This window comes from Palaemon carinicauda, chromosome 38, assembly GCF_036898095.1.
Source record: "Palaemon carinicauda isolate YSFRI2023 chromosome 38, ASM3689809v2, whole genome shotgun sequence".
Lineage (NCBI taxonomy): Eukaryota > Metazoa > Arthropoda > Malacostraca > Decapoda > Palaemonidae > Palaemon > Palaemon carinicauda.
Genome location: NC_090762.1, coordinates 21,649,351 through 21,671,776, shown reverse-complemented (window position 1 = coordinate 21,671,776; position 22,426 = coordinate 21,649,351). Strand labels below are relative to the sequence as shown.

General features: G+C 43.7%; 1 protein-coding gene across 1 annotated transcript in view; it reads right to left on the bottom strand.

Moving 5' to 3' along the window:
* Positions 1-251: 251 nt before the first annotated feature.
* Positions 252-22,426, bottom strand: part of LOC137630444 (polypeptide N-acetylgalactosaminyltransferase 11-like) — a 57,023-nt gene continuing 34,848 nt past the window's right edge. The window contains exon 13 of the mRNA XM_068361916.1: positions 252-5,669. Coding sequence (XP_068218017.1) covers positions 5,538-5,669 — 132 coding nt within the window. The 3' untranslated portion in view covers positions 252-5,537. The remainder of the gene's footprint in view (positions 5,670-22,426) is intronic.

Sequence of the window (22,426 nt, the reverse complement as noted above, 5' to 3'; positions counted from 1 at the left end):
AGTCTCCCCCATTAAAGGACATGGGTTTATATGACTAGGAAAATACATATAATTTTAAAGATTTCTCATAAATATCAGAATAATCTCTCAAAACCTTGGCCATAGAATTGAGATTTTATTCTGTATTCACAAATACAAAAAACATTGCGAATGCAATTACAATGCATTTCTTGTCATTCAGTTTTGGTAGCTGGCTTGATAAGTATGATTTTACAGTAAAATAAGAGTACAGTATACATTAATTCATTTTAATTATGGAAGGTCTTGAAGTTTTTTCATATATTTCAAGATTATATACAAAAAGCTTTATTTTTACACTTTGTGTGAATTGCATAAAGCAACAATTTGTGATGCAAATAAAAAAGTAAATTGTTCGATCCTTCTTTAAATATAAAAAATAGGTGATCTTGAAATTTTACAACTGATCATGGAAGTAAAAACTAATAACATGAACGTAATATCTTTCATCACCTTGCTTATTTCTCACTTGAATTACAATTGTTGAAAATTTGCTTTATGGAAGACTCCCATAGCTAGTATTCATCAGATAGAACATTAAGACGAGCAGAAGAATACAGTTGAAAAAACACAGCCTTGCATTCTGAAACACTTTTTTTTAAAAAAGCTGCCTAGTAAATCACAAAATGTTGAAAAAAAAAATACTTTCACTACGATTACAATTATACATGAACTGAGATAGAAAATTGTTAACATACTGTGCTAGAGACATAATTGTAAGTTCAAGTGTCTCCAATGGAAGACAAAATTATGGATATGTAGTTTTACAATTTAATTAAATATGAGGAAAAATATGAAGGAACAGTTCAGGAAAATATTCCAGTATTCCTTTTACAGTATATCACCAGCCCCTTGCTAGAGCAAATCTAACTTGATGTACTTCTTTTCTTTAGTGATTGTACTATGAAGCCATTTTACAAGTGAATGTACAAATTAAACATTGTATATTTTGTATCTAGAATTTGCAAATTACTCCATCCCTAATACAAATTGCCACATCACCAGGCTCCAAATTCAAATTGGCGTACATTAATAATTTTCTTGACATCCTTTAAATTAGTGTACCCAGTGTGTGGTATTATTGCATAATACTTTATATTTTAGAAATAACTTTTCTACTGACATTTCTTCTCTATATAATACATTAATCATGATATTATGAACTGATATGGCATCCCCTTATTTGGGTAACTTTGATAAAAATGCCGACTTAATTAATTTGAAAAGACAAAAGCACGCACTTCATGAATAGTTCAGTATAAATATAAAATTAATCAAGGCTTGCTCTCATCTACCCTAAGACACTTTGGGAAATGAAGCTTTTGGCCAAGTCTCTCCTGAGCCAGAAATAAAAAAAATAAAAAACTTCAAACATCCGTGCTATAGAATGCCTAACAGAATGGAAAGCAAAGTTAATAAGGTACCTTTGCAATTCCTTTATAAATACTGTATAAATATATAGCATTAGAAAAATGGTGAGCTCTGAGAATCCTGGCGTGACTTTGCAGTCACAATACACTCAAACCTTACAGTCAATAAGAATACATCATTACACAGTCCCAGTTAACATTATGAAATAAATCGATAGATATCAGTCTAGTGTTTATGTATCTCTAAAATATCAGCATAAATCATTGGATTACATACAATAAATCATAGGATCACATACATATAATATAAATTTACTTTGATATGTTATTTATGACTGATATTTGCAATAGTGTAACAGTATCTGTACGGCAATTACATCACAGTAAATTATACAATCCCATTTGTGGACAAAATGAGATGATGGTGATAAACTTAGCTAATTTGAGACAATAAACTCTCCTTATTAAAATATTGGTACTCTCCTTATCAATCTCACTTATTTAAAAGGTTTAAAGGTCGCTTATTAATGGCAGAGGTAAGGGACAGTGACAATGCCCTAGAGACTGACCAAACATACATAAGTCAGCACCCAAGCCCTCTCCATCCAAACAAGGACCAGGGAAGGCTAGGCAATGGCTGCTGATGACTCGGCAGGTAGACCTATAGGCTCCCCCAAACCCACCAGCCTTTATACCCCTAAGTCCAGCAGATCGCTAGGCCGCGACATTTCTAAAAGGCTACCACAACCCTATACAGGTTAAATATTACAATTTAAATGTGCACTAAACTATAATACATTAAACTTAGTTTAATTTCAATTTAACTAAAACTTGTTAAATTTCCCATTAAAATAAAAATTTTTAATTCCTATTTAACTACAACTTGTTAATAATTTCATTCACCTCTTGTCATATTTCCAAATTACTACAGCTTTTAAAATTTCCATAAACTACTATCGGTCAAGTCAATAGTTAAGTTCATATTTAATCATACATTTTTCCATTTACCTACATTGTGTTTGGATTAATCTTGAGTATTATTTATTAGGTTTCAATTTCATATATCAGTTTTAAAATAATAATGGTTGCCTATTGACTACAAAACCATTATCTTAAGTCATGGGTCTTAATACGTTCTACACACTTCAATCCTGACTACATACACTTAATTTGTTGAGAGATTTGACAGAATGTCATATGACTATCTATGGCCTCTCGGTTCCAGAAATGTTAGAGGCATGACAATAATTGTAAAATTGGGTTACTATAATCAATTTGACTCTGTAATGCATTTATTACCCTGAATCACAATTTGGGAGTGAGAATTAAGCTGCAAGAGAAACTAAAGAGTTAGCAAAGCGGAATGAAGATTGGTCATGGTTTCGGCATTTGCAAAATAACCCAATGTTCTTAAGGACAGGGAGTTTTGATCATGTAAACAAAACCTTGTGATTTCAGTAAACTGTGAGGAGTGTGTTGTAGGACACAGATACAGTTACAAAGACAAAAGATGGCCTACTGACCAAATGCAATGTATGGGATTATGCACAAACTTTGAGTGTCCACCACATCTGAGAGTTTTAGTCATCACCAGTGTTTTAGAGCCAAAAGGAACCAAAAGTAGTTACCTGGGAATAGCCTATGCCATCATCCCTGGATACCCTATTTACCCTCAAGGTCAAGCTGACTGAAACAGTTACATTCCCATCCAAAATTAAGATGCCAAGAACTCTTGAATTAATGATTTTGGGCTATGAAGCACATTGAGGCCTGGGAAACCATTCGGCACCAAAATACAACTGTGAAAATCCTACAGTTATGCTATGAAGTATATGATAGAAGAGGTTTGGAAAGCAAGAGGAAGAAAGGAAGCTGGAATCAAGGTTAATTAGAAGAATAAAAAGCAACTACAAAAAGCCAGGGGCCAAAAGAATGATGTGAAGATCCTTAAGTAATGATTGCAGTACACTGTGTGAGGTGCATGACAGCATTAACCCTTGAGGAGCCAGGAACTTATTAAGTGCAATAATAACACTATTGAGGGAAAACCATACTTGCTTGAAATGAATTAAAAAAATTCCTTAAAATAACAATCCTCCAGCACATAATTATAGGTAGTAGGTTGGCCAGTGCACCAGCCACTGTCGAGATACTACTGCTAGAGAGTTATGGGGCCCTTTGACTGGTCAGACAGTATTACATCAATATTACATTGGATCCTTCTCTCTGGTAACGGTTCATTTTCCCTTTGCCTATGCACACACACAGACCGAATAGTCTGGCCTATTCTTTACATATTCTCCTGTCCTCATACACCAAACAATTCTTCTTCTATCAAGGGGTTAACTACTGCACTGTAACTTATCAGTGGCTACTTTCCTCTTAATAAGGGTAGAAGAGACTCTTTAGCTATGGTAAGCAGCTCTTCTAGGAGAAGGTTAGTCCAAAATCAAACCATTGTTCTATAGTCTTGGGTAATGTCATAGCCTTTGTACCATGGCCTTCCACTGTCTTGGTTAGAGTTCTCTTGCTTGAGGGTACACGCAGGCACAATATTCTATCTTATTACTCTTCCTCTTCTTATTTTGTTAGTTTTTATAGTTTATATAGATATTCATTTTAATAATGTTACTGTTCTCAAGATATTTCATTTTTCCTGGTTTCTTTTCCTCACTGGATTATTTTCATTGTTGGAACCCCTGGGCTTATAGCATCCTGCTTTTCCAACTAGGGTTGTAGCTTAGCAAGTAATAATAATAATATTATATTATTATATATAATATATTTGTTATAGGCTTAGTATAAGAAATAGCTTTCTTGGAATCCACGGATGGGTGAATGGATGTAATTCATGCCAGCCATCCTTACACTGTAACCAGGTATGTCAGTTGTCCTTATATTGTAGCCAGGGAGTATATTGAGCACCATGTGAATTCAGTGTTTGTAAAAGTATATATTATGAAATACTAGACTAGTCCACATTCCTTGCATAGAACTATGCATATCAGTCACACAATCAAGAGGGGCATTGAATGGAGTGTTTAGGATTCGTGAAGTCCTAGAAGAGGTAACTTAACTATTGACTTTCAAATAAAACTGAAGTTTTACTTCACTTTGTTGAACTACAAAAACAAATGAATTATCGTTTGACTAAGAAATAGAATATTTGTTTAATAACAACTCATCAAATCTCTGTTTACTTACCAGTTCTTAAATCTATGTGTAAATATAATTGCTTGTCTCCATTTAAATACCATCGTCCATCCTTCACTTAAAGGAAGACTTCTGACGATTCTTTAAAGCACCTGACAATAAATTCTTAAGGCAAATCATGGTAAAAATTAACGCACTAATGTTCATGCTATAATAGCTGCCCTATAAAGCACTCTACTGTACTGAAGCTTCCATATACAGACTGTAGCAAAGCAAGCTTGTGCAATGCTAAAATAGCAAATTCAGACATAAAAGTTAATTTTTTAGCATAATGAATGAATAAAAATACTTTCATTCCTTACCATAATGAAACCAATGAGTAACATTGAGGACAATCACCACATACAACTTAAATTGTGATGGTTTCACTCTTCTTGAGAGATTTTTTTTCTTATAGCTTGTATCCTATTACAGGTTTAAATAGCTATATAAAATTATTCATAAAAATACATTCAATTACTAAGGTATTATACCTACAGTACTGATAAAATTGATGCTAATAACCAAGGTTATAGAAAACACAGATGACTAATTGAAAGTAATGGATATCAATTGCCTTGATACTAATTAAAATTATATAAATTGCCTAGAGACAATAAAACTAACTTCAAAATATCGTAAAAACAATATCACGAGCAGCAAAGTAATCACATCACAGGCCTTTAAAACTGACTTTTATCTATTAATTATCAAGATGCTAAAATGGGATGCTGATAATTTTGAAAGAAAAAAAAAAATTAAATTATACAATATTGTACAACAAAGAAATTTTCATCACAAAGTTTGAGACAACATCTTGCTAATGACCCATATCACAGATATACAGAATTCACAGGTAAAACTGAAAAATTACTTTGTACTGATCCAACTAAAGTAATGGGGAGAAATTAACCAACGCCAGCTTATAATGAAATAACATGCCATGGAACGGAAATTTCACACATCGATTAAATCCCACGTTGCCAAGTCTGGTGTAGTGCACATAGCCATGACAACCACTGATCCTGATCTCTTCTCTTGGACTGCCAAACACAGTCCAATAGCCATGTTGTATAGAGCAACACCTCTCTGTGGAAGTTGAATATTTGATTACTCCACAATACTTTCTTGGAATAAAAACTTAACAATGACTGATCTGATTAGAATGAATGTAGGATTCATATCAACTTCTATGATGATCATTATATTTTTTATAATAATACAGTACTTAATACCAATACAGTAGAAATACAGTACCTATACATATACAGTAGAGATGAATAAATAAATCTAAATATATAGATGAGAGAGAGAGAGAGAGAGAGAGAGAGAGAGAGAGAGAGAGAGAGAGAGAGAGAGAGAGAGAGAGAGAGAGAGAGAGAGAGAGAGAGAGTGTGTGTGTGTGTTGCACTTGCATGGATTGTTATTGAGTGATATCAGTAAAATTCAAGGTATAGTTTAGATTTACATGATTTAAATGCTTTCTCTTTGAATTCATACTTGAGTGAAATATGTTTGGTATGCAGCTGGCTAGTTATTGGGTAATTGTACTAAGCTATTGATAAAATCTGTTTTTCAATATTAATCTTACCCGATGATCATGTAGCTGCAACTCTGTTGCCCGACAGAAAAAACCTAAGGTCGGGATACGCCAGCGATCGCTATACAGGTGGGGGTGTACAACAACAGCGCCATCTGTCGAGTAGGTACTCAGGTACTTCTTGTCAACAAGAACCAATTTTTCCTCTGTCGTGCCACCGGCAAGACCTACTTGGATACGCTGTTGTTTCTGGAGTTGATTTCACGCTTTTTGGTGATGTATTCTCTCTAGATATTAGCTTTCGCTGTACAGGAGTTATTATCATTAACTTATCAAGCTTTTTTGATTAGTTTTGGATTAATTGGTGACGACTTTGATAGATTTTGGATTCCCCCCTTGGCTAATTCAAGATGTCTGACCATTCTCAAGTCCCTAAGTACAGGCAGTGTAGCGCTAGGGACTGTTTTAGGCGTCTTCCGAAGGCCTCTATTGATCCTCACACCGTTTGTTCCAATTGTAGGGGTAAATCCTGTCAATTGGAAGATCGATGTGAGGAATGCGCTGGGCTTTCGGAATTCGATTTTAATGAATTCCTTAAGAATGCACGTAGGCTAGAGAAGGATAGGATCAGGAGGAGTTCGTCTCGCTCTTTTGATTTTTCCTCTCCCCATGCCCCTCAACCTATTCCTTCCCCTGTAGTGGTGACTCCCGACCCTGCTACTAGTGCTCAACCCTCGATGGCGGACATGATGCGTGCCATTCAGGCTCTTGGTGACAGAGTGGAGTCATTAGCTAATGATCGGAATCAACTTTTGGCCGATGTCAAAGAGTTGAAAGAGAAAAGTGCAGTGGGAAGTGTAGTGAGTGCAAGTGCGGTGAAAAGTGTCAGTGTTAGTGTTACGCATGAGGGTGCATCTGTTCGTGCCAGTCGTCCTCCCAGTCCGGGACCTCTTGCAAGCTCCCAAGCCCAGGGGAGAAGCAATGTCGAAGGACCAAAGGGTTCGACAGGCCTTGATCAGCGTACGGATGTACCCTCAGTGGTTGCGGACGTATCTTACAGAGATCGTCCCATCCACAAACAGACGAGTGAGCCCATTCATTCCTTGTCTGTGGAAGAAGTTTCTAGGAAGAAACGTTGGACCAAGGTCTCACGACCTCTCAAGCGCAAGGTCCCTTCCGAGCGAGTCCAACGGCCCAGGTGTAGCCACTGGGTCAGTTCGGACTCGCCGCAGTCTTCCGAAGACTGCACACCTCCCAAGAGAGGTAGAGTGGTTCCGCAGCAGGCAATCACTCCGTCTGTTGCCGCACCAACCACGGTAGACCCTAAGTGGTCTATGCTGCAGACTATGCAGTCTCAGCTTGCTTCCTTCATGCAGGAGTATCGTGCTGAGAAGGTTGACACTGCACCTGTTAACCTACAACCTGCCACGGTTGTGCGCTCAGCAGATACTGCGGCTGCCTGCTCCCACACTCCGCCTGTGAGAGCTCCACCACCGATGCGCAGTCGACCCTGCCAGACGCATGTTGACGTTAGCCGACATGCGGCACCCTCCGTTGACATGCGTGAGCTACCGCATCAGCAGTGGGAAGGTGCTGTCAAGCTGCCGTGTTTTGACGCAATGTGGCAGTCTCCGCAACCCACGGCAGTCCCTCCCACGCACCAGCACTCCGCTTTTGTTGTTGCCAGCTCTCAGACTGACCAGCAGCGGCATGATGTTGGATCCAGTGCAGCTACGCATGCACCCGTGCTGCCGGATTCAGCCGTTCAGCTTTCTTCTCCACCTTTGCCGCTTCCTCCTCAGCATTCGGATGAAGGAGTATCTGATGACGACGAAGCTGCGCATTTGGACGATCCGCACTCCGACATAGAAGAACCCAAGTCTACGCCTCCCTCCTTAGACTTTAGGAAAGTCCTTGCCCTGTTTAGGGAGTTGTATCCGGACCAGTTTGTGTTTGCAACCCCGCGCTCACCTCCCTCTGAGTTCGCTTTAGGCATGCAGTCAGCAGCTCCTGCCTTTACGAAACTCGTACTCGCGCGCTCATCCAAGAGAGCTTTAAGGGTACTGGGAGAGTGGTTGCAGTCCAAGAAGCAACTTGGGAAGACAGCCTTCATCTTTCCTCCTACCAAGCTTGCTTCCAAATCTAGCGTCTGGTATGCCACGGGAGAGGAACCCGGCTTGGGAGTTCCTGCCTCTGCCCAGGGCGACTTCTCAAGTCTGGTTGACTCTCCCCGCAGGCTGGCTATGAGACGCTCCAAGATTTGCTGGACCTTTTCGGACATGGACCATCTGTTGAAGGGAGTTTTTCGTGCTTTTGAGATCTTCAACTTCCTGGACTGGTGTTTGGGAGCGTTAAGCAGAAAGACCTCCCCTTCGGATAAGGACTCTGCCATGCTTATCATGTCATGCATGGACAAAGCCATTCGGGATGGGTCTGGCGAGCTTGCGGCTTCGTACGTGTCCGGAGTGCTTAAGAAGCGAGATCACCTTTGCTCCTTCTTGTCTGCGGGGTTCACACCATGCCAGAAGTCGGAGTTGATGTTTGCTCCGCTTTCCAAGTGTCTCTTTCCGGAAGAGCTGATCAAGGGGATTGCTGCCTCGTTGATCCGGAAGGATACCCATGACCTGGTGGCGTCTTCCGCACGTAAAGTCACAGCTTTACCTTCCGTGCCTAGACCTAGGATGGACACACCAGCGTCTAGGTTCATCCCGCCCTTTCGTGGCAGAACCTCCAGCAGAGGAGGTACCCGTGCCGACAGTCAACGTGGCAAAAAGAAGAAGGGTTCCAAGTCCTCAAAAGGCAGAATCTGACTGCCTACCTCTCCAGACAGCAGTGGGAGCCAGGCTCAAGAACTACTGGCAGGCTTGGGAGAACAGAGGTGCAGACGCTCAGTCTGTGAAGTTGCTAAGAGAGGGGTACAGGATTCCGTTCTTGCGCAATCCCCCTCTAGCAACTACTCCCATCAACCTCTCTCCCAACTACAAAGAGGAGGACAAGAGGCTAGCTTTACAGCAAGAGGTGTCTCTCTTGCTACAAAAGGGAGCGGTAGTCATAGTCCGGGACCATCAATCCCCGGGCTTCTACAACCGTCTCTTCTTGGTAGCGAAGAAGACAGGAGGGTGGAGACCGGTGCTGGACGTCAGTGCTCTCAATGCTTTTGTCACCAAGCAGATGTTCACCATGGAGACGACGAAGTCGGTGCTAGCATCGGTCAGGAAGGAAGACTGGATGGTCTCGTTGGACCTAAAAGACGCGTACTTTCACGTCCCCGTCCATCCAGACTCCCAACCTTTCCTAAGGTTCGTCTTTGGAAAGGTCGTTTTCCAGTTCCAAGCCCTGTGCTTTGGCCTAAGCACGGCACCTCTAGTGTTTACCAAACTGATGAGGAATATTGCCAAATTCCTGCATTTGGCAGACATCAGAGCCTCCCTCTATTTGGACGACTGGCTTTTAAGAGCTCCGTCAAGTCGTCGCTGTCTGGAGAATCTCAAATGGACTATGGATCTGACCAAGGAATTGGGTCTCCTGGTCAATATAGAGAAGTCCCAACTCGTCCCATCCCAAACTATTGTCTATCTAGGTATGGAGATTCAGAGTCGAGCTTTTCGGGCTTTTCCGTCGGCCCCCAGAATCAGTCAAGCCCAAGAATGCATCCAGAGCATGCTGAGAAGGAACCGATGTTCAGTCAGGCAGTGGATGAGTCTAACAGGGACGCTTTCATCGCTGGCCCAGTTCATCGCGTTAGGGAGACTCCACCTCCGCCCCCTTCAGTATCATCTAGCTGCTCACTGGAGAAAGGACATGACGCTAGAAGCGGTCTCAGTTCCTATATCCGAAGAGATGAAGTCTGCGCTGACGTGGTGGAAGAACAGCATTCTTCTCAAGGAAGGTCTACCATTGGCTGTTCAGACCCCCGACCACCTTCTCTTCTCGGACGCATCGGACACGGGCTGGGGTGCGACACTGGACGGACGGGAATGCTCGGGCACGTGGAATCCGGATCAAAGAACACTTCACATCAACTGCAAGGAGCTATTGGCAGTTCATCTGGCCTTGAGAAGCTTCAAGTCCCTCCTTCTAGGCAAGGTGGTGGAGGTGAACTCCGACAACACTACAGCCTTGGCGTACATCTCCAAGCAAGGAGGGACTCATTCGAGGAAGTTGTTCGAGATCGCAAGGGACCTCCTCACCTGGTCAAGAGATCGAAAGATATCGCTGGTAACGAGGTTCATTCAAGGCGACATGAATGTCATGGCAGACCGCCTCAGCCGGAAGGGTCAGGTCATCCCCACAGAGTGGACCCTTCACAAGAATGTTTGCAGCAGACTATGGGCCCTGTGGGGTCAGCCCACCATAGATCTGTTCGCTACCTCGATGACCAAGAGGCTCCCAAATTATTGCTCACCGATTCCGGACCCAGCAGCAGTTCACGTAGATGCCTTTCTTCTGGATTGGTCCCATCTAGACCTGTATGCGTTCCCTCCGTTCAAGATTGTCAACAAGGTACTGCAGAAGTTCGCCTCTCACGAAGGGACACGGTTGACGTTGGTTGCTCCCCTCTGGCCCGCGAGAGAATGGTTCACCGAGGTACTGCAATGGCTAGTGGACGTTCCCAGGACTCTTCCTCTAAGAGTGGACCTTCTGCGTCAGCCGCACGTAAAGAAGGTACACCCAAGCCTCCACGCTCTTCGTCTGACTGCCTTCAGACTATCGAAAGACTCTCAAGAGCTAGAGGCTTTTCGAAGGAGGCAGCCAGAGCGATTGCCAGAGCAAGGAGGACATCCACTCTCAAGGTCTACCAGTCAAAATGGGAAGTCTTCCGAAGCTGGTGCAAGGCGAATTCAGTTTCCTCAACCAGTACCTCTGTAACGCAGATAGCTGACTTCCTTTTACATCTAAGGAATGTAAGATCCCTATCAGCTCCTACGATCAAAGGTTACAGAAGCATGTTGGCAGCAGTCTTCCGCCACAGAGGCTTAGATCTTTCCACCAACAAAGATCTACAGGACCTCCTTAAGTCTTTTGAGACCTCAAAGGAGCGTCGGTTAGCCACACCAGGTTGGAACCTAGACGTGGTTTTAAGGTTCCTGATGTCAGCAAGGTTCGAACCGCTTCAATCAGCCTCTTTTAAAGATCTCACTTTGAAGACTCTTTTCCTCGTTTGCTTAGCAACAGCTAAAAGAGTCAGTGAGATTCACGCCTTCAGCAGGAACATAGGTTTTACATCTGAAACGGCTACATGTTCCTTACAGCTTGGTTTTTTAGCTAAAAACGAGCTTCCTTCTCGTCCTTGGCCCAAGTCGTTCGAGATCCCAAGCCTGTCCAACTTGGTTGGAAACGAACAAGAGAGAGTACTATGCCCAGTAAGAGCTCTTAAGTACTATTTAAGACGTACAAAGCCATTACGAGGACAATCAGAAGCTTTATGGTGTTCTATTAAGAAACCTGCTTTACCGATGTCTAAGAACGCAGTTTCTTATTACATCAGGCTTTTGATTAGAGAGGCCCATTCTCATCTGAAGGAGGAAGACCATGCTTTGCTGAAGGTAAGGACACATGAAGTTAGAGCTGTCGCTACTTCAGTGGCCTTCAAACAGAACCGATCTCTGCAGAGTGTAATGGATGCAACCTATTGGAGAAGCAAGTCAGTGTTCGCATCATTTTACCTTAAAGATGTCCAGTCTCTTTACGAGAACTGCTACACCCTGGGACCATTCATAGCAGCGAGTGCAGTAGTAGGTGAGGGCTCAACCACTACATTCCCATAATCCCATAACCTTTTTTAATCTTTCTCTTGAAATGCTTTTTATTGTTGTTTTTGGGTTGTACGGAAGGCTAAGAAGCCTTTCGCATCCTGGTTGATTTGGCGGGTGGTCAAATTCTTTCTTGAGAACCGCCTAGATTAGAGGTTGTGATGAGGTCCTTTAGTATGGGTTGCAGCCCTTCATACTTCAGCACCTAGGAGTCGCTCAGCATCCTAAGAGGATCGCTAGGCTCAGTAAGGAAGACGTACTTAAAAAGGCAGAGTAATGGTTCAAGTCGACTTCCTTACCAGGTACTTATTTATTTTATGTTTGTTATTTTGAATAACTGCTAAAATGAAATACGGGATACTTAGCTTCTAATGTTAACATGTATGCTGGTCTCCACCCACCCCCCTGGGTGTGAATCAGCTACATGATCATCGGGTAAGATTACTGTAATATTGAAAAATGTTATTTTCCTTAGTAAAATAAATTTTTGAATATACTTACCCGATGATCATGAATTTAAGGACCCTCCCTTCCTCCCCATAGAGACCCAGTGGACCGAGGAGAAAATTGGTTCTTGTTGACAAGAAGTACCTGAGTACCTACTCGACAGATGGCGCTGTTGTTGTACACCCCCACCTGTATAGCGATCGCTGGCGTATCCCGACCTTAGGTTTTTTCTGTCGGGCAACAGAGTTGCAGCTACATGATCATCGGGTAAGTATATTCAAAAATTTATTTTACTAAGGAAAATAACATTTTCTTACAAAAGGACTATTGAAGTGTTAAAATAATATTAAAAGCCCCTTCCAACTCCTATGAATTGGCAAAACCTTGGTGAAACCAATACATCCAGATCTTCTATCTTGGTCCCCTTGAAATTTTAATCCCATCCATCTCTCATGATAATGCTGTCTGAAGCAAATAATTTTCTAGAAAAATAGGTAGAGGACAGTGAGTCCTCAACATTAGATAATTTGATTAAAATGTGTCTTTAACTATATGCAGCTTTTCTAAATTTCAAAGTGGTTCTTGATTGCAAATTTACTTTTGAGAAGCACATTCGGTCTGTTTCATCTTAAATTGCAAAAAAATTTGGCTTGGTGTAAAAGTCTTTTGAAGATTTTTTTTTTTATGTTCAATCGAGCCAAAGGAAATATGTTCATTTATTCATTCTGTCTTGTTTTGAGTATTATTAAATATTTTTCCAATCAGGATATTTATCATTCAGTTAGTTCTATGTGCATGTTGCATAAGGTTTTTTTATAATTCTGACCATCCTATGCATTCAGCTAATTCCATCCTGTACCATCCTGTATGTAGTACAGTACTAGGTATGAGTTAATTCATCAATCTTGCCTTTTCTATTATAAGGCTCAAAACTACACAGTACTGTATACAGTACTAGAATTTTCATTCCAGTTGTGACCAGATAGTGGAATTATCTTAAGATATTTTTTATTCATTACCTCGCATATAGGCTATAGCTTTTTGTTTTTCCTTTTCTCACTGGGCTGGCTTTCCTGTTGTAACATCCTGCTTTTGCAACCAAGGTTGTAGCTTTGCCAATAATTATAATATATTGCTGTTTAGTTTCTTTTCTTGAATATTTATTGTAGTTTAATACCTAGAGCGTTCAAATCACTATTTTTCCTCTTCTTTCAACCATATTAATCCCACTGTATTGCAGGGTTGGCTGCTTCAGTCAACATTTTCCATCTATTTCTATTTCTTGCATCTTCCCCAAGTCCTTCCTCACCACATCCGTCAACATTTTCCATCTATTTCTATTTCTTGCATCTTCCCCAAGTCCTTCCTCACCACATCCATCCATGTGATCCATTAATGTCCCTCACTGGCATGTTCTTCACTATCTTGAATGATTCTACTTACTCTCTTCTTATTGCATGGCCATGGTATCTTAGACGAGCTTTCCTAGCCTTCTCCTTTACATAACGTATACCAAACATTCTTGTTATGTCTTGACTCTCCCTCCTTTCCAATAGTGGTATTCCAGCAATCCATCTCGCTATCTTCATCTGTTCTTTTCAACAGTTCCTCCTCTTACGTTTCTGCCTCATAACTTGTAAATCTTGATTTTGAGCCTTGATGGCATTTTACTGTCCAAAACTATAACAGTTACTTCTTTCCATATTTTCTATGCTAATTTCATTGCTTTCTTAGTACTGTACCTCCCTCCTCTGCTATTATTTATTATTAGTTAAATTCATTATCTTGTTTTAGCACTGGTCTGCCTTCCACTTCATGTCCTTTTCTAGAACTAATCATTAGCTCTGTCTTTCCAATGTTCACCTTCAATTAGGATCTTTTCCTTGTTAAAAGCCTTTCTTGCAGTTTATCTTCTACTTTTGCTATATTGACTAAATCCTCCACAAACATCAGTTCCAATAATTTCTAGTTGTTCCTTAATTCAGATGTCTGAAGTGTCTATAATGATGAGAAATAAGAATAGACTTTGAACTGATCCCTGATGGAGGCCAATCTACACAGGGAGAGCCTCTGTCTCCACACATTTTGCCCGTACTGTACTGTGATTCTTGCTCACTTTTATATCATCCTCACTAACCTTATAAACTAATCCATTACTCCTCTCTTTCTCACACCAATAGATCCTAACTTTCTCTAGGTACCTAGTCATATGCCTTTTCAAGATCCCCAAAACACGTGAACTTTATTATTAGATACTATAAAATAGCGTCCACTCTGCACATTCATTTCATAAACCCAAATTACTGCTCATGTATATTTAGCAACTCTACTAACCTTCATTCTATTATTCTTCCTAGTATCTTGAATCCAGACTCCAAAAGTCTCCTTGTTTATACAATTTAATCATCCAACTATCTTTCCTGTCCCTGGTCATTTTCTCTACACACCAGATTTTTTTCAATAGTGTGTACACCCACTCTTTGCCTAGATTTCCCAACGTCCTAATCCTTTCTATTGTTACCTCTGACTTTCCTACAGCATTATTTACTTTTCCTTTCTTTATAGCATCCTTGACAACATTCACTAATGTGTGCTGCTGGTCATTTTACTGGATGAACATTTTCCTGTTCTTCACAATCCTTCCCAGTATTGAATAATCGTAAACAATAGGCTTTTCATCATCTCTTGCCTTCCTTTTCCTCAATTAAGATATTTCCATTTCCATCTTTAATAATACCTACCTCTCCTACATCCTGTCTGAATTTTTTTTTCTAGCTTCTGCAATTCTGTAGAATATCTTTTCTCCCTCCAGTGTCCCCATCATCTCATACCACTCTCTCCTGGGTCCTCTTCTTGCAATTGCTACCAATCACTGATTTCCCTTTTGTCTTTCTATATTCTTCTCTTGTTTGATAGTTGCTATCTTCTTCCCATCCTCTTCTGGCTATAGTCTTTCCCTTCCAGATTTTTAAACCTCTTAATTCCACCACTATGTTTCTTTTTCCTGTCGCTGCTTACAGCTTGACCTCCCACGCACCTCTGCTGCTGCTGGTACCTCAATCTCTTTCATAGCATCACATATCTCTTTTGGTGATTCTGACATTCCATTTACATTTATTGTACCTCTTCTCTGGCTCTTTCCACCATACTTCTGAACTCTCTTCCCTTCTCCCATTTCAACTTCAAAGTTTTGAGGCTCCTATTACTCACTGGGGCTTTTCTTTTCCTTATTGCTTTCAGCCCAAAAATGTTATTTTCATTAGTAAAATAAATTTTTGAATATACTTACCCGATGATCATGTAGCTGTCAACTCCGTTGCCCGACAGAATTCTACGGACGGGATACGCCAGCGATCGCTATACAGGAGGGGGGTGTACTCACCAGCGCCATCTGTGGTCAGGTACTCCAGTACTTCTTGTCAACACCACCTCAATTTTTTCCTCGGTCCACTGGTTCTCTATGGGGAGGAAGGGTGGGTCAATTAAATCATGATCATCAGGTAAGTATATTCAAAAATTTATTTTACTAATGAAAATAACATTTTTCAATATTAATCTTACCCGATGATCATGTAGCTGATTCACACCCAGGGAGGTGGGTGAAAACCAGTATACATGTTAATCAAGAAGCTAAGTATCCCGTATTTCATTTTTATTAGTTATTCAAAATAACAAATAAAATCGATAAGTACCTGGTAAGGAAGTCGACTTGAACCATTACTCTGCCTTTAATAAGTACGTCTTCCTTACTGAGCGCAGCGGTCCTCTTAGGATGCTGAACGACTCTTAGGTGCTGAAGTATAAAGGGCTGCAACCCATACTAAAGGACCTCATCACAACCTCTAACCTAGGCGCTTCTCAAGAAAGAATTGACCACCCGCCAAATCAACTAGGATGCGGAAGGCTTCTTAGCCGACCGTACAACCCAAAACAACAATAAAAGTATTCAAGAGAAAGGTTAAAAAGGTTATGGGATTATGGGAATGTAGTGGCTGAGCCCTCACCTACTACTGCACTCGCTGCTACGAATGGTCCCAGGGTGTAGCAGTTCTCGTAAAGAGACTGGACATCTTTGAGATAGAATGATGCAAACACTGACTTGCTCCTCCAATAGGTTGCATCCATAACACTCTGCAGAGAACGGTTCTGTTTGAAGGCCACTGAAGTAGCCACAGCTCTCACTTCATGTGTCCTTACCTTCAGCAAAGCAAGGTCTTCTTCCTTCATATGAGAATGAGCTTCTCTAATCAGAAGCCTTATGTAGTAAGAAACTGCGTTCTTAGACATAGGCAGTGAAGGTTTCTTAATAGCACACCATAAGGCCTCCGATTGTCCTCGCAAGGGTTTTGACCTTTTAAGATAGTACTTAAGAGCTCTGACAGGGCAAAGTACTCTCTCCCGTTCGTTACCCACCATGTTGGAAAGGCTAGGTATTTCGAACGATTTAGGCCAAGGACATGAAGGAAGCTCGTTTTTAGCCAAAAAACCGAGCTGCAAGGAACATGTAGCCGTTTCAGATGTGAAACCTATGTTCCTGCTGAAGGCGTGAATCTCACTTACTCTTTTGGCTGTTGCCAGGCAAACGAGGAAAAGAGTTTTTAGAGTGAGGTCCTTGAAAGAGGCTGACTGGAGAGGTTCAAATCTAGATGACATAAGGAACCTTAGGACCACGTCTAGATTCCAGCCTGGAGTGGACAACCGACGTTCTTTAGAGGTCTCAAAAGACCTAAGGATGTCCTGCAGATCTTTGTTGGTGGAAAGATCCAAGCCTCTGTGGCGGAAAACCGCTGCCAACATACTTCTGTACCCCTTGATCGTAGGAGCTGATAGAGATCTAATATTCCTTAGATGTAACAGGAAGTCAGCAACTTGGGTTACAGTGGTACTGGTAGAGGAAACTGCATTGGCTCTGCACCAGCTTCGGAAGACTTCCCACTTAGATTGATAGACTGCGAGTGGATATCCTCCTTGCTCTGGCAATCGCTCTGGCTGCCTCCTTCGAAAAGCCTCTAGCTCTTGAGAGTCTTTCGATAGTCTGAAGGCAGTTAGACGAAGAGCGTGGAGGCTTGGGTGTACCTTCTTTACGTGAGGTTGACGCAGAAGGTCCACTCTTAGAGGGAGAGTCCTGGGAACGTCGACCAGCCATTGCAGTACCTCTGTGAACCATTCTCTTGCAGGCCAAAGGGGAGCAACCAACGTCAGCCGTGTCCCTTTGTGAGAGACGAACTTCTGAAGAACCCTGTTGATGATCTTGAACGGCGGGAATGCATACAGGTCGAGGTGGGACCAGTCCAGCAGAAAGGCATCCACGTGAACTGCTGCCGGGTCTGGAATCGGGGAACAGTACAATGGGAGCCTCTTGGTCATCGAGGTAGCGAACAGATCTATAGTTGGCTGCCCCCACAGGGCCCAAAGTCTGTTGCACACGTTCTTGTGAAGGGTCCACTCTGTGGGGATGACTTGACCCTTCCGGCTGAGGCGATCTGCCGTCACATTCATATCGCCCTGAATGAACCTCGTTACCAGCGTGAGCTTTCGACTTTTTGACCAAATGAGGAGGTCCCTTGCGATCTCGAACAGCTTCCTCGAATGAGTCCCTCCCTTCTTGGAGATGTATGCCAAGGCTGTGGTGTTGTCGGAGTTCACCTCCACCACCTTGTTTAGCTGGAGGGACTTGAAGTTCATTAAGGCCAGATGAACCGCCAACAACTCCTTGCAATTGATATGAAGCGTTTCCTGTTCCTGGTTCCATGTCCCCGAGCATTCCTGTCCGTCCAATGTCGCGCCCCAGCCCGAGTCTGATGCGTCCGAGTAGAGATGATGGTCGGGGGTCTGAACAGCTAACGAGAGACCCTCCTTGAGAAGAATGCTGTTCTTCCACCACTTTAGAGTAGCCCTCATCTCTTTGGAAACAGGAATAGAGACCGTCTCGAGCGTCATATCCTTGTTCCAGTGAGCTGCCAGATGGTACTGAAGGGGGCGGAGGTGGAGTCTCCCTAACTCGATGAACAGGGCTAGCGATGAAAGAGTCCCTGTTAGACTCATCCACTGCCTCACCGAGCATCGGTTCCTCCTCAGCATGCTCAGGATGCACTCCAGGGCTTGGTTGATTCTTGGGGCCGACGGAAAAGCCCGAAAAGCTCGACTCTGAATCTCCATACCCAGGTAAACGATGGTTTGGGAAGGAACGAGCTGGGACTTCTCTAAATTGACCAAGAGGCCCAGTTCCTTGGTCAAATCCAAAGTCCATCTGAGACTCTCCAGACAGCGACGACTTGTGGGAGCTCTTAAAAGCCAGTCGTCTAAATAAAGGGAGGCTCTGATGTCTGCCAAGTGAAGGAATTTCGCAATATTCCTCATCAGTCGCGTAAACACAAGAGGTGCCGTGCTCAGGCCAAAGCACAGGGCTTGGAACTGGTACACAACCTCTCCAAAGACGAATCTCAGAAAAGGTTGGGAGTCTGGATGGATGGGAACGTGAAAGTAGGCGTCTTTCAGATCTAACGAGACCATCCAGTCCTCCTGCCTGACCGCTGCTAGGACCGACTTCGTCGTCTCCATTGTGAACGTCTGCTTGGTGACATAAGCATTGAGCGCACTGACGTCCAGCACCGGTCTCCAACCTCCTGTCTTCTTGGCCACCAGGAAGAGACGGTTGTAAAAGCCCGGGGATTGATGGTCCCGGACTATCACCACTGCCTCCTTCTGTAGCAGGAGCGACACCTCTTGATGTAACGCTAGCCTCTTGTCCTTCTCCTTGTAGTTGGGAGAGAGGTTGATGGGAGATGTGGTCAGAGGGGGATTGCGGCAGAACGGAATTCTGTAACCCTCCCTTAGCCACTTGACAGACTGAGCGTCTGCACCTCTGCTCTCCCAGGCTTGCCAGAAGGTCTTGAGTCTGGCTCCTACAGCTGTCTGGAGAGGAAGGAAGTCAAAGCTTGCTTTTCGTGGACTTGGCACCTTTCTTGGACTTGCCCCGGTGACTGTCTGCACGGGTACTTCCTCTACTGGAGGCTCTGCCACGAAAGGGCGGAATGAATCTGGTAGCAGGTGTATCAGCCACAGGGGTGCGGTAAGATCTCGGCACGGAAGGTAAGGTTTTAGCCTTACGTGCTGAAGAGGCCATGAGGTCATGCGTATCTTTCTGGATAAGAGCCGCAGCCATCTCCTTGATTAACTCCTCCGGAAACAGGAACTTGGAGAGAGGAGCAAACAGCAACTCTGACCTCTGGCAAGGGGTGATACCAGTCGATAAGTAGGAGCATAGATGTTCCCTTTTCTTGAGGACTCCTGAGACAAAAATAGACGCAAGTTCGCCAGAACCATCGCGAATTGCTTTGTCCATACTGGACATGATCAGCATGGCCGAGTCTTTGTCAGAAGGAGCAGTCTTCCTGCTTAAGGCCCCCAGGCACCAATCGAGGAAGTTAAAAATTTCGAAGGCGCGAAAGACTCCCTTCATCAAGTGGTCCAGATCAGAAAAGGTCCAGCAGACCTTCGAGCGTCTCATAGCCGACCTGCGGGGAGAGTCAACCAAACTTGAGAAGTCGGCCTGGGCAGAGGCAGGAACCCCCAAGCCAGGTTCCTCTCCCGTGGCATACCAGACGCCCGACTTAGAAGCCAGCTTAGGAGGAGGAAACACAAAAGAGGTCCTTCCCAGTTGCTGCTTGGACTGCAACCAATCCCCTAAAACCCTCAAAGCTCTCCTTGATGATCTGGCGAGGACAAGCTTGGTGTAGGCAGACGTAGTAGGCTGCATGCCTAGAGAAAACTCGGATGGAGGAGAACGAGGGGTTGCAGATACGAAGTGTTCAGGGTACAACTCTCTGAACAGAGCCAGGACCTTGCGAAAGTCTAAAGAAGGCGGCGACGACTTGTGTCCTTCCACATCAGATGTAGGATCATCCAGATGAGCAGCTTCATCCTCAGAAACCTCATCGCCTGAGAGTTGAGTAGCGAGAGATAAAGGTAGAGCGGCAGGCTGAATGGCTGAATCCTGCAGAACGGGTGCATGCGCACTTGCGGATCCATCATCATGCCTCTGCTGAAGAGACTGAGGGCTGGCAATGACAAAGGCAGGAGGCTGGAGTGAGGGAGGTTCTGCGGTGGTCTGAGGAGCAAGCGTGGTCAGAAGCGAATGCTGGAAGGCATGAGGCTCATGCTGCATGGTATGCGGCTCATGCTGTATGGGATGAGGTTCATGCTGCGAAGAATGCGGCTGCTGCATGGTAAGAGGCTCGTGCTGCATGCGTTGAGGAGGCTGCCTCATAGCATGAGGCTCCTGCCTCAAGGGTTGCGCCTGCCTCAAGGGTTGAGGAGGTTGCTGCGCAGAGTGAGGCTCCTGCCTCAAGGGTTGAGGAGGTTGCCGCATAGCATGAGGCTGCTGCCTCATGGGTAGAGGAGGTTGCCACATAGCATGAGGCTCCTGCCTCAAGGGTTGAGGAGGTTGCCGCATAGCATGAGGCTCCTGCCTCATGGGTAGAGGAGGTTGCTGCATAGTGCTGGAACCTGGCAACTCCCGATGCGGCAGCTCACGCATGGAAGCAGGAGGAGCCTCAAGAACATGCGTCTGGCAGGGAGGACTGCGCAGAGGTGGAGGAGCGCTCGCAGGAGGAGGTGTGTTAACCTTCTCTGCCTGATACTCCTGCATCAAAGCCGCAAGCTGAGACTGCATAGTCTGCTGCATAGACCACTTGGGGTCCACAGAAGTTGGAGCAGAGGCCTGTTGAGGCACCGCTCTACCTCTCTTAGGAGGTGTGCAGTCATCAGATGACTGCGGCGAGTCCGAACTGGCCCAGTGGCTACACCTGGGCCGTTGGACTAGCTCGGAAGGGACCTTACGTTTGAGAGGTCGTGAGACCTGGGTCCACCGTTTCCTCCTGGAAACCTCTTCCGCAGACGAGGAATTTAAGGGCTCATTCGTCTGGGAGTGGAAGTGACGATCTCTATCAGATACGCCCGCAACCACTGAGGATACAACTGTGCGCCGATCAAGGCCTGCCGAACCCTTTTGCCCTTCGACGTTGCTTCTCCCCTGGGCTTGGGAGCTTGCAAGAGGTCCCGGACTGGGAGGACGACTGGCACGCACAGAAGTATCCTCATGCGCAACACTGACACTGACACTAGGCACAGCACTGGCACTAACACTTCCCACTGCACTCTTCACTTTAAGTTCCTTGACATCTGCCAAGAGAAGATTGTGGTCACTAACTAACGACTCCACCTTATCACCAAGAGCCTGAATGGCACGTAACATATCCGTCATATCAGGCTGAGCACTCGTAGCAGGTTCGGGGGTCACCACCACAGGGGAAGGAAAAGGTTGAGGGTCATGGGGGGAGGAATAAACCAAAGAGCGAGAAGAACTCCTCCTAACTCTCTCCCTCTCTAACCTAGTTGTATATTTGAGGAATTCATTAAATTCGAATTCCGAAAGCCCAGCACATTCCCCACATCGATCTTCCAACTGACAGGATTTTCCCCTACAGTCGGAACAAACGGTGTGAGGATCAACAGAGGCCTTCGGAAGACGCCTATTACAAGTCCTAACACTACATCGCCTAAATTTAGGAGCTTGAGAGTGGTCGGACATCTTGAATTTAGAGAACAGTCAAGGGGGAATTCCAAAGTAAAGCAAAGATCGTTAACCAATAAATCAATTTAATTCCAAAAGCTATCTAAGCTAAGGGAAAAGCTTCCTGTACAGCGAAGGCTAAATTTTAGAGCAAATACTTCACCAAAACCGTGAACAAAGACTCCAAAATCAACAGCGTATCCATGTAGGTCTTGCCGGCGGCACGACAGAGGAAAAATTGAGGTGGTGTTGACAAGAAGTACTGGAGTACCTGACCACAGATGGCGCTGGTGAGTACACCCCCCTCCTGTATAGCGATCGCTGGCGTATCCCGTCCGTAGAATTCTGTCGGGCAACGGAGTTGACAGCTACATGATCATCGGGTAAGATTAATATTGAAAATATACCACTACCAGTTATGTTGACCTCTCATGGATTCATTTGGAATAGTCTTACAATCCTTCATGATTTTCTTGTCGTCTTAGTCAATTTCTCCTTTTGCCCACTTATATACATTACCAAATGAATTCTT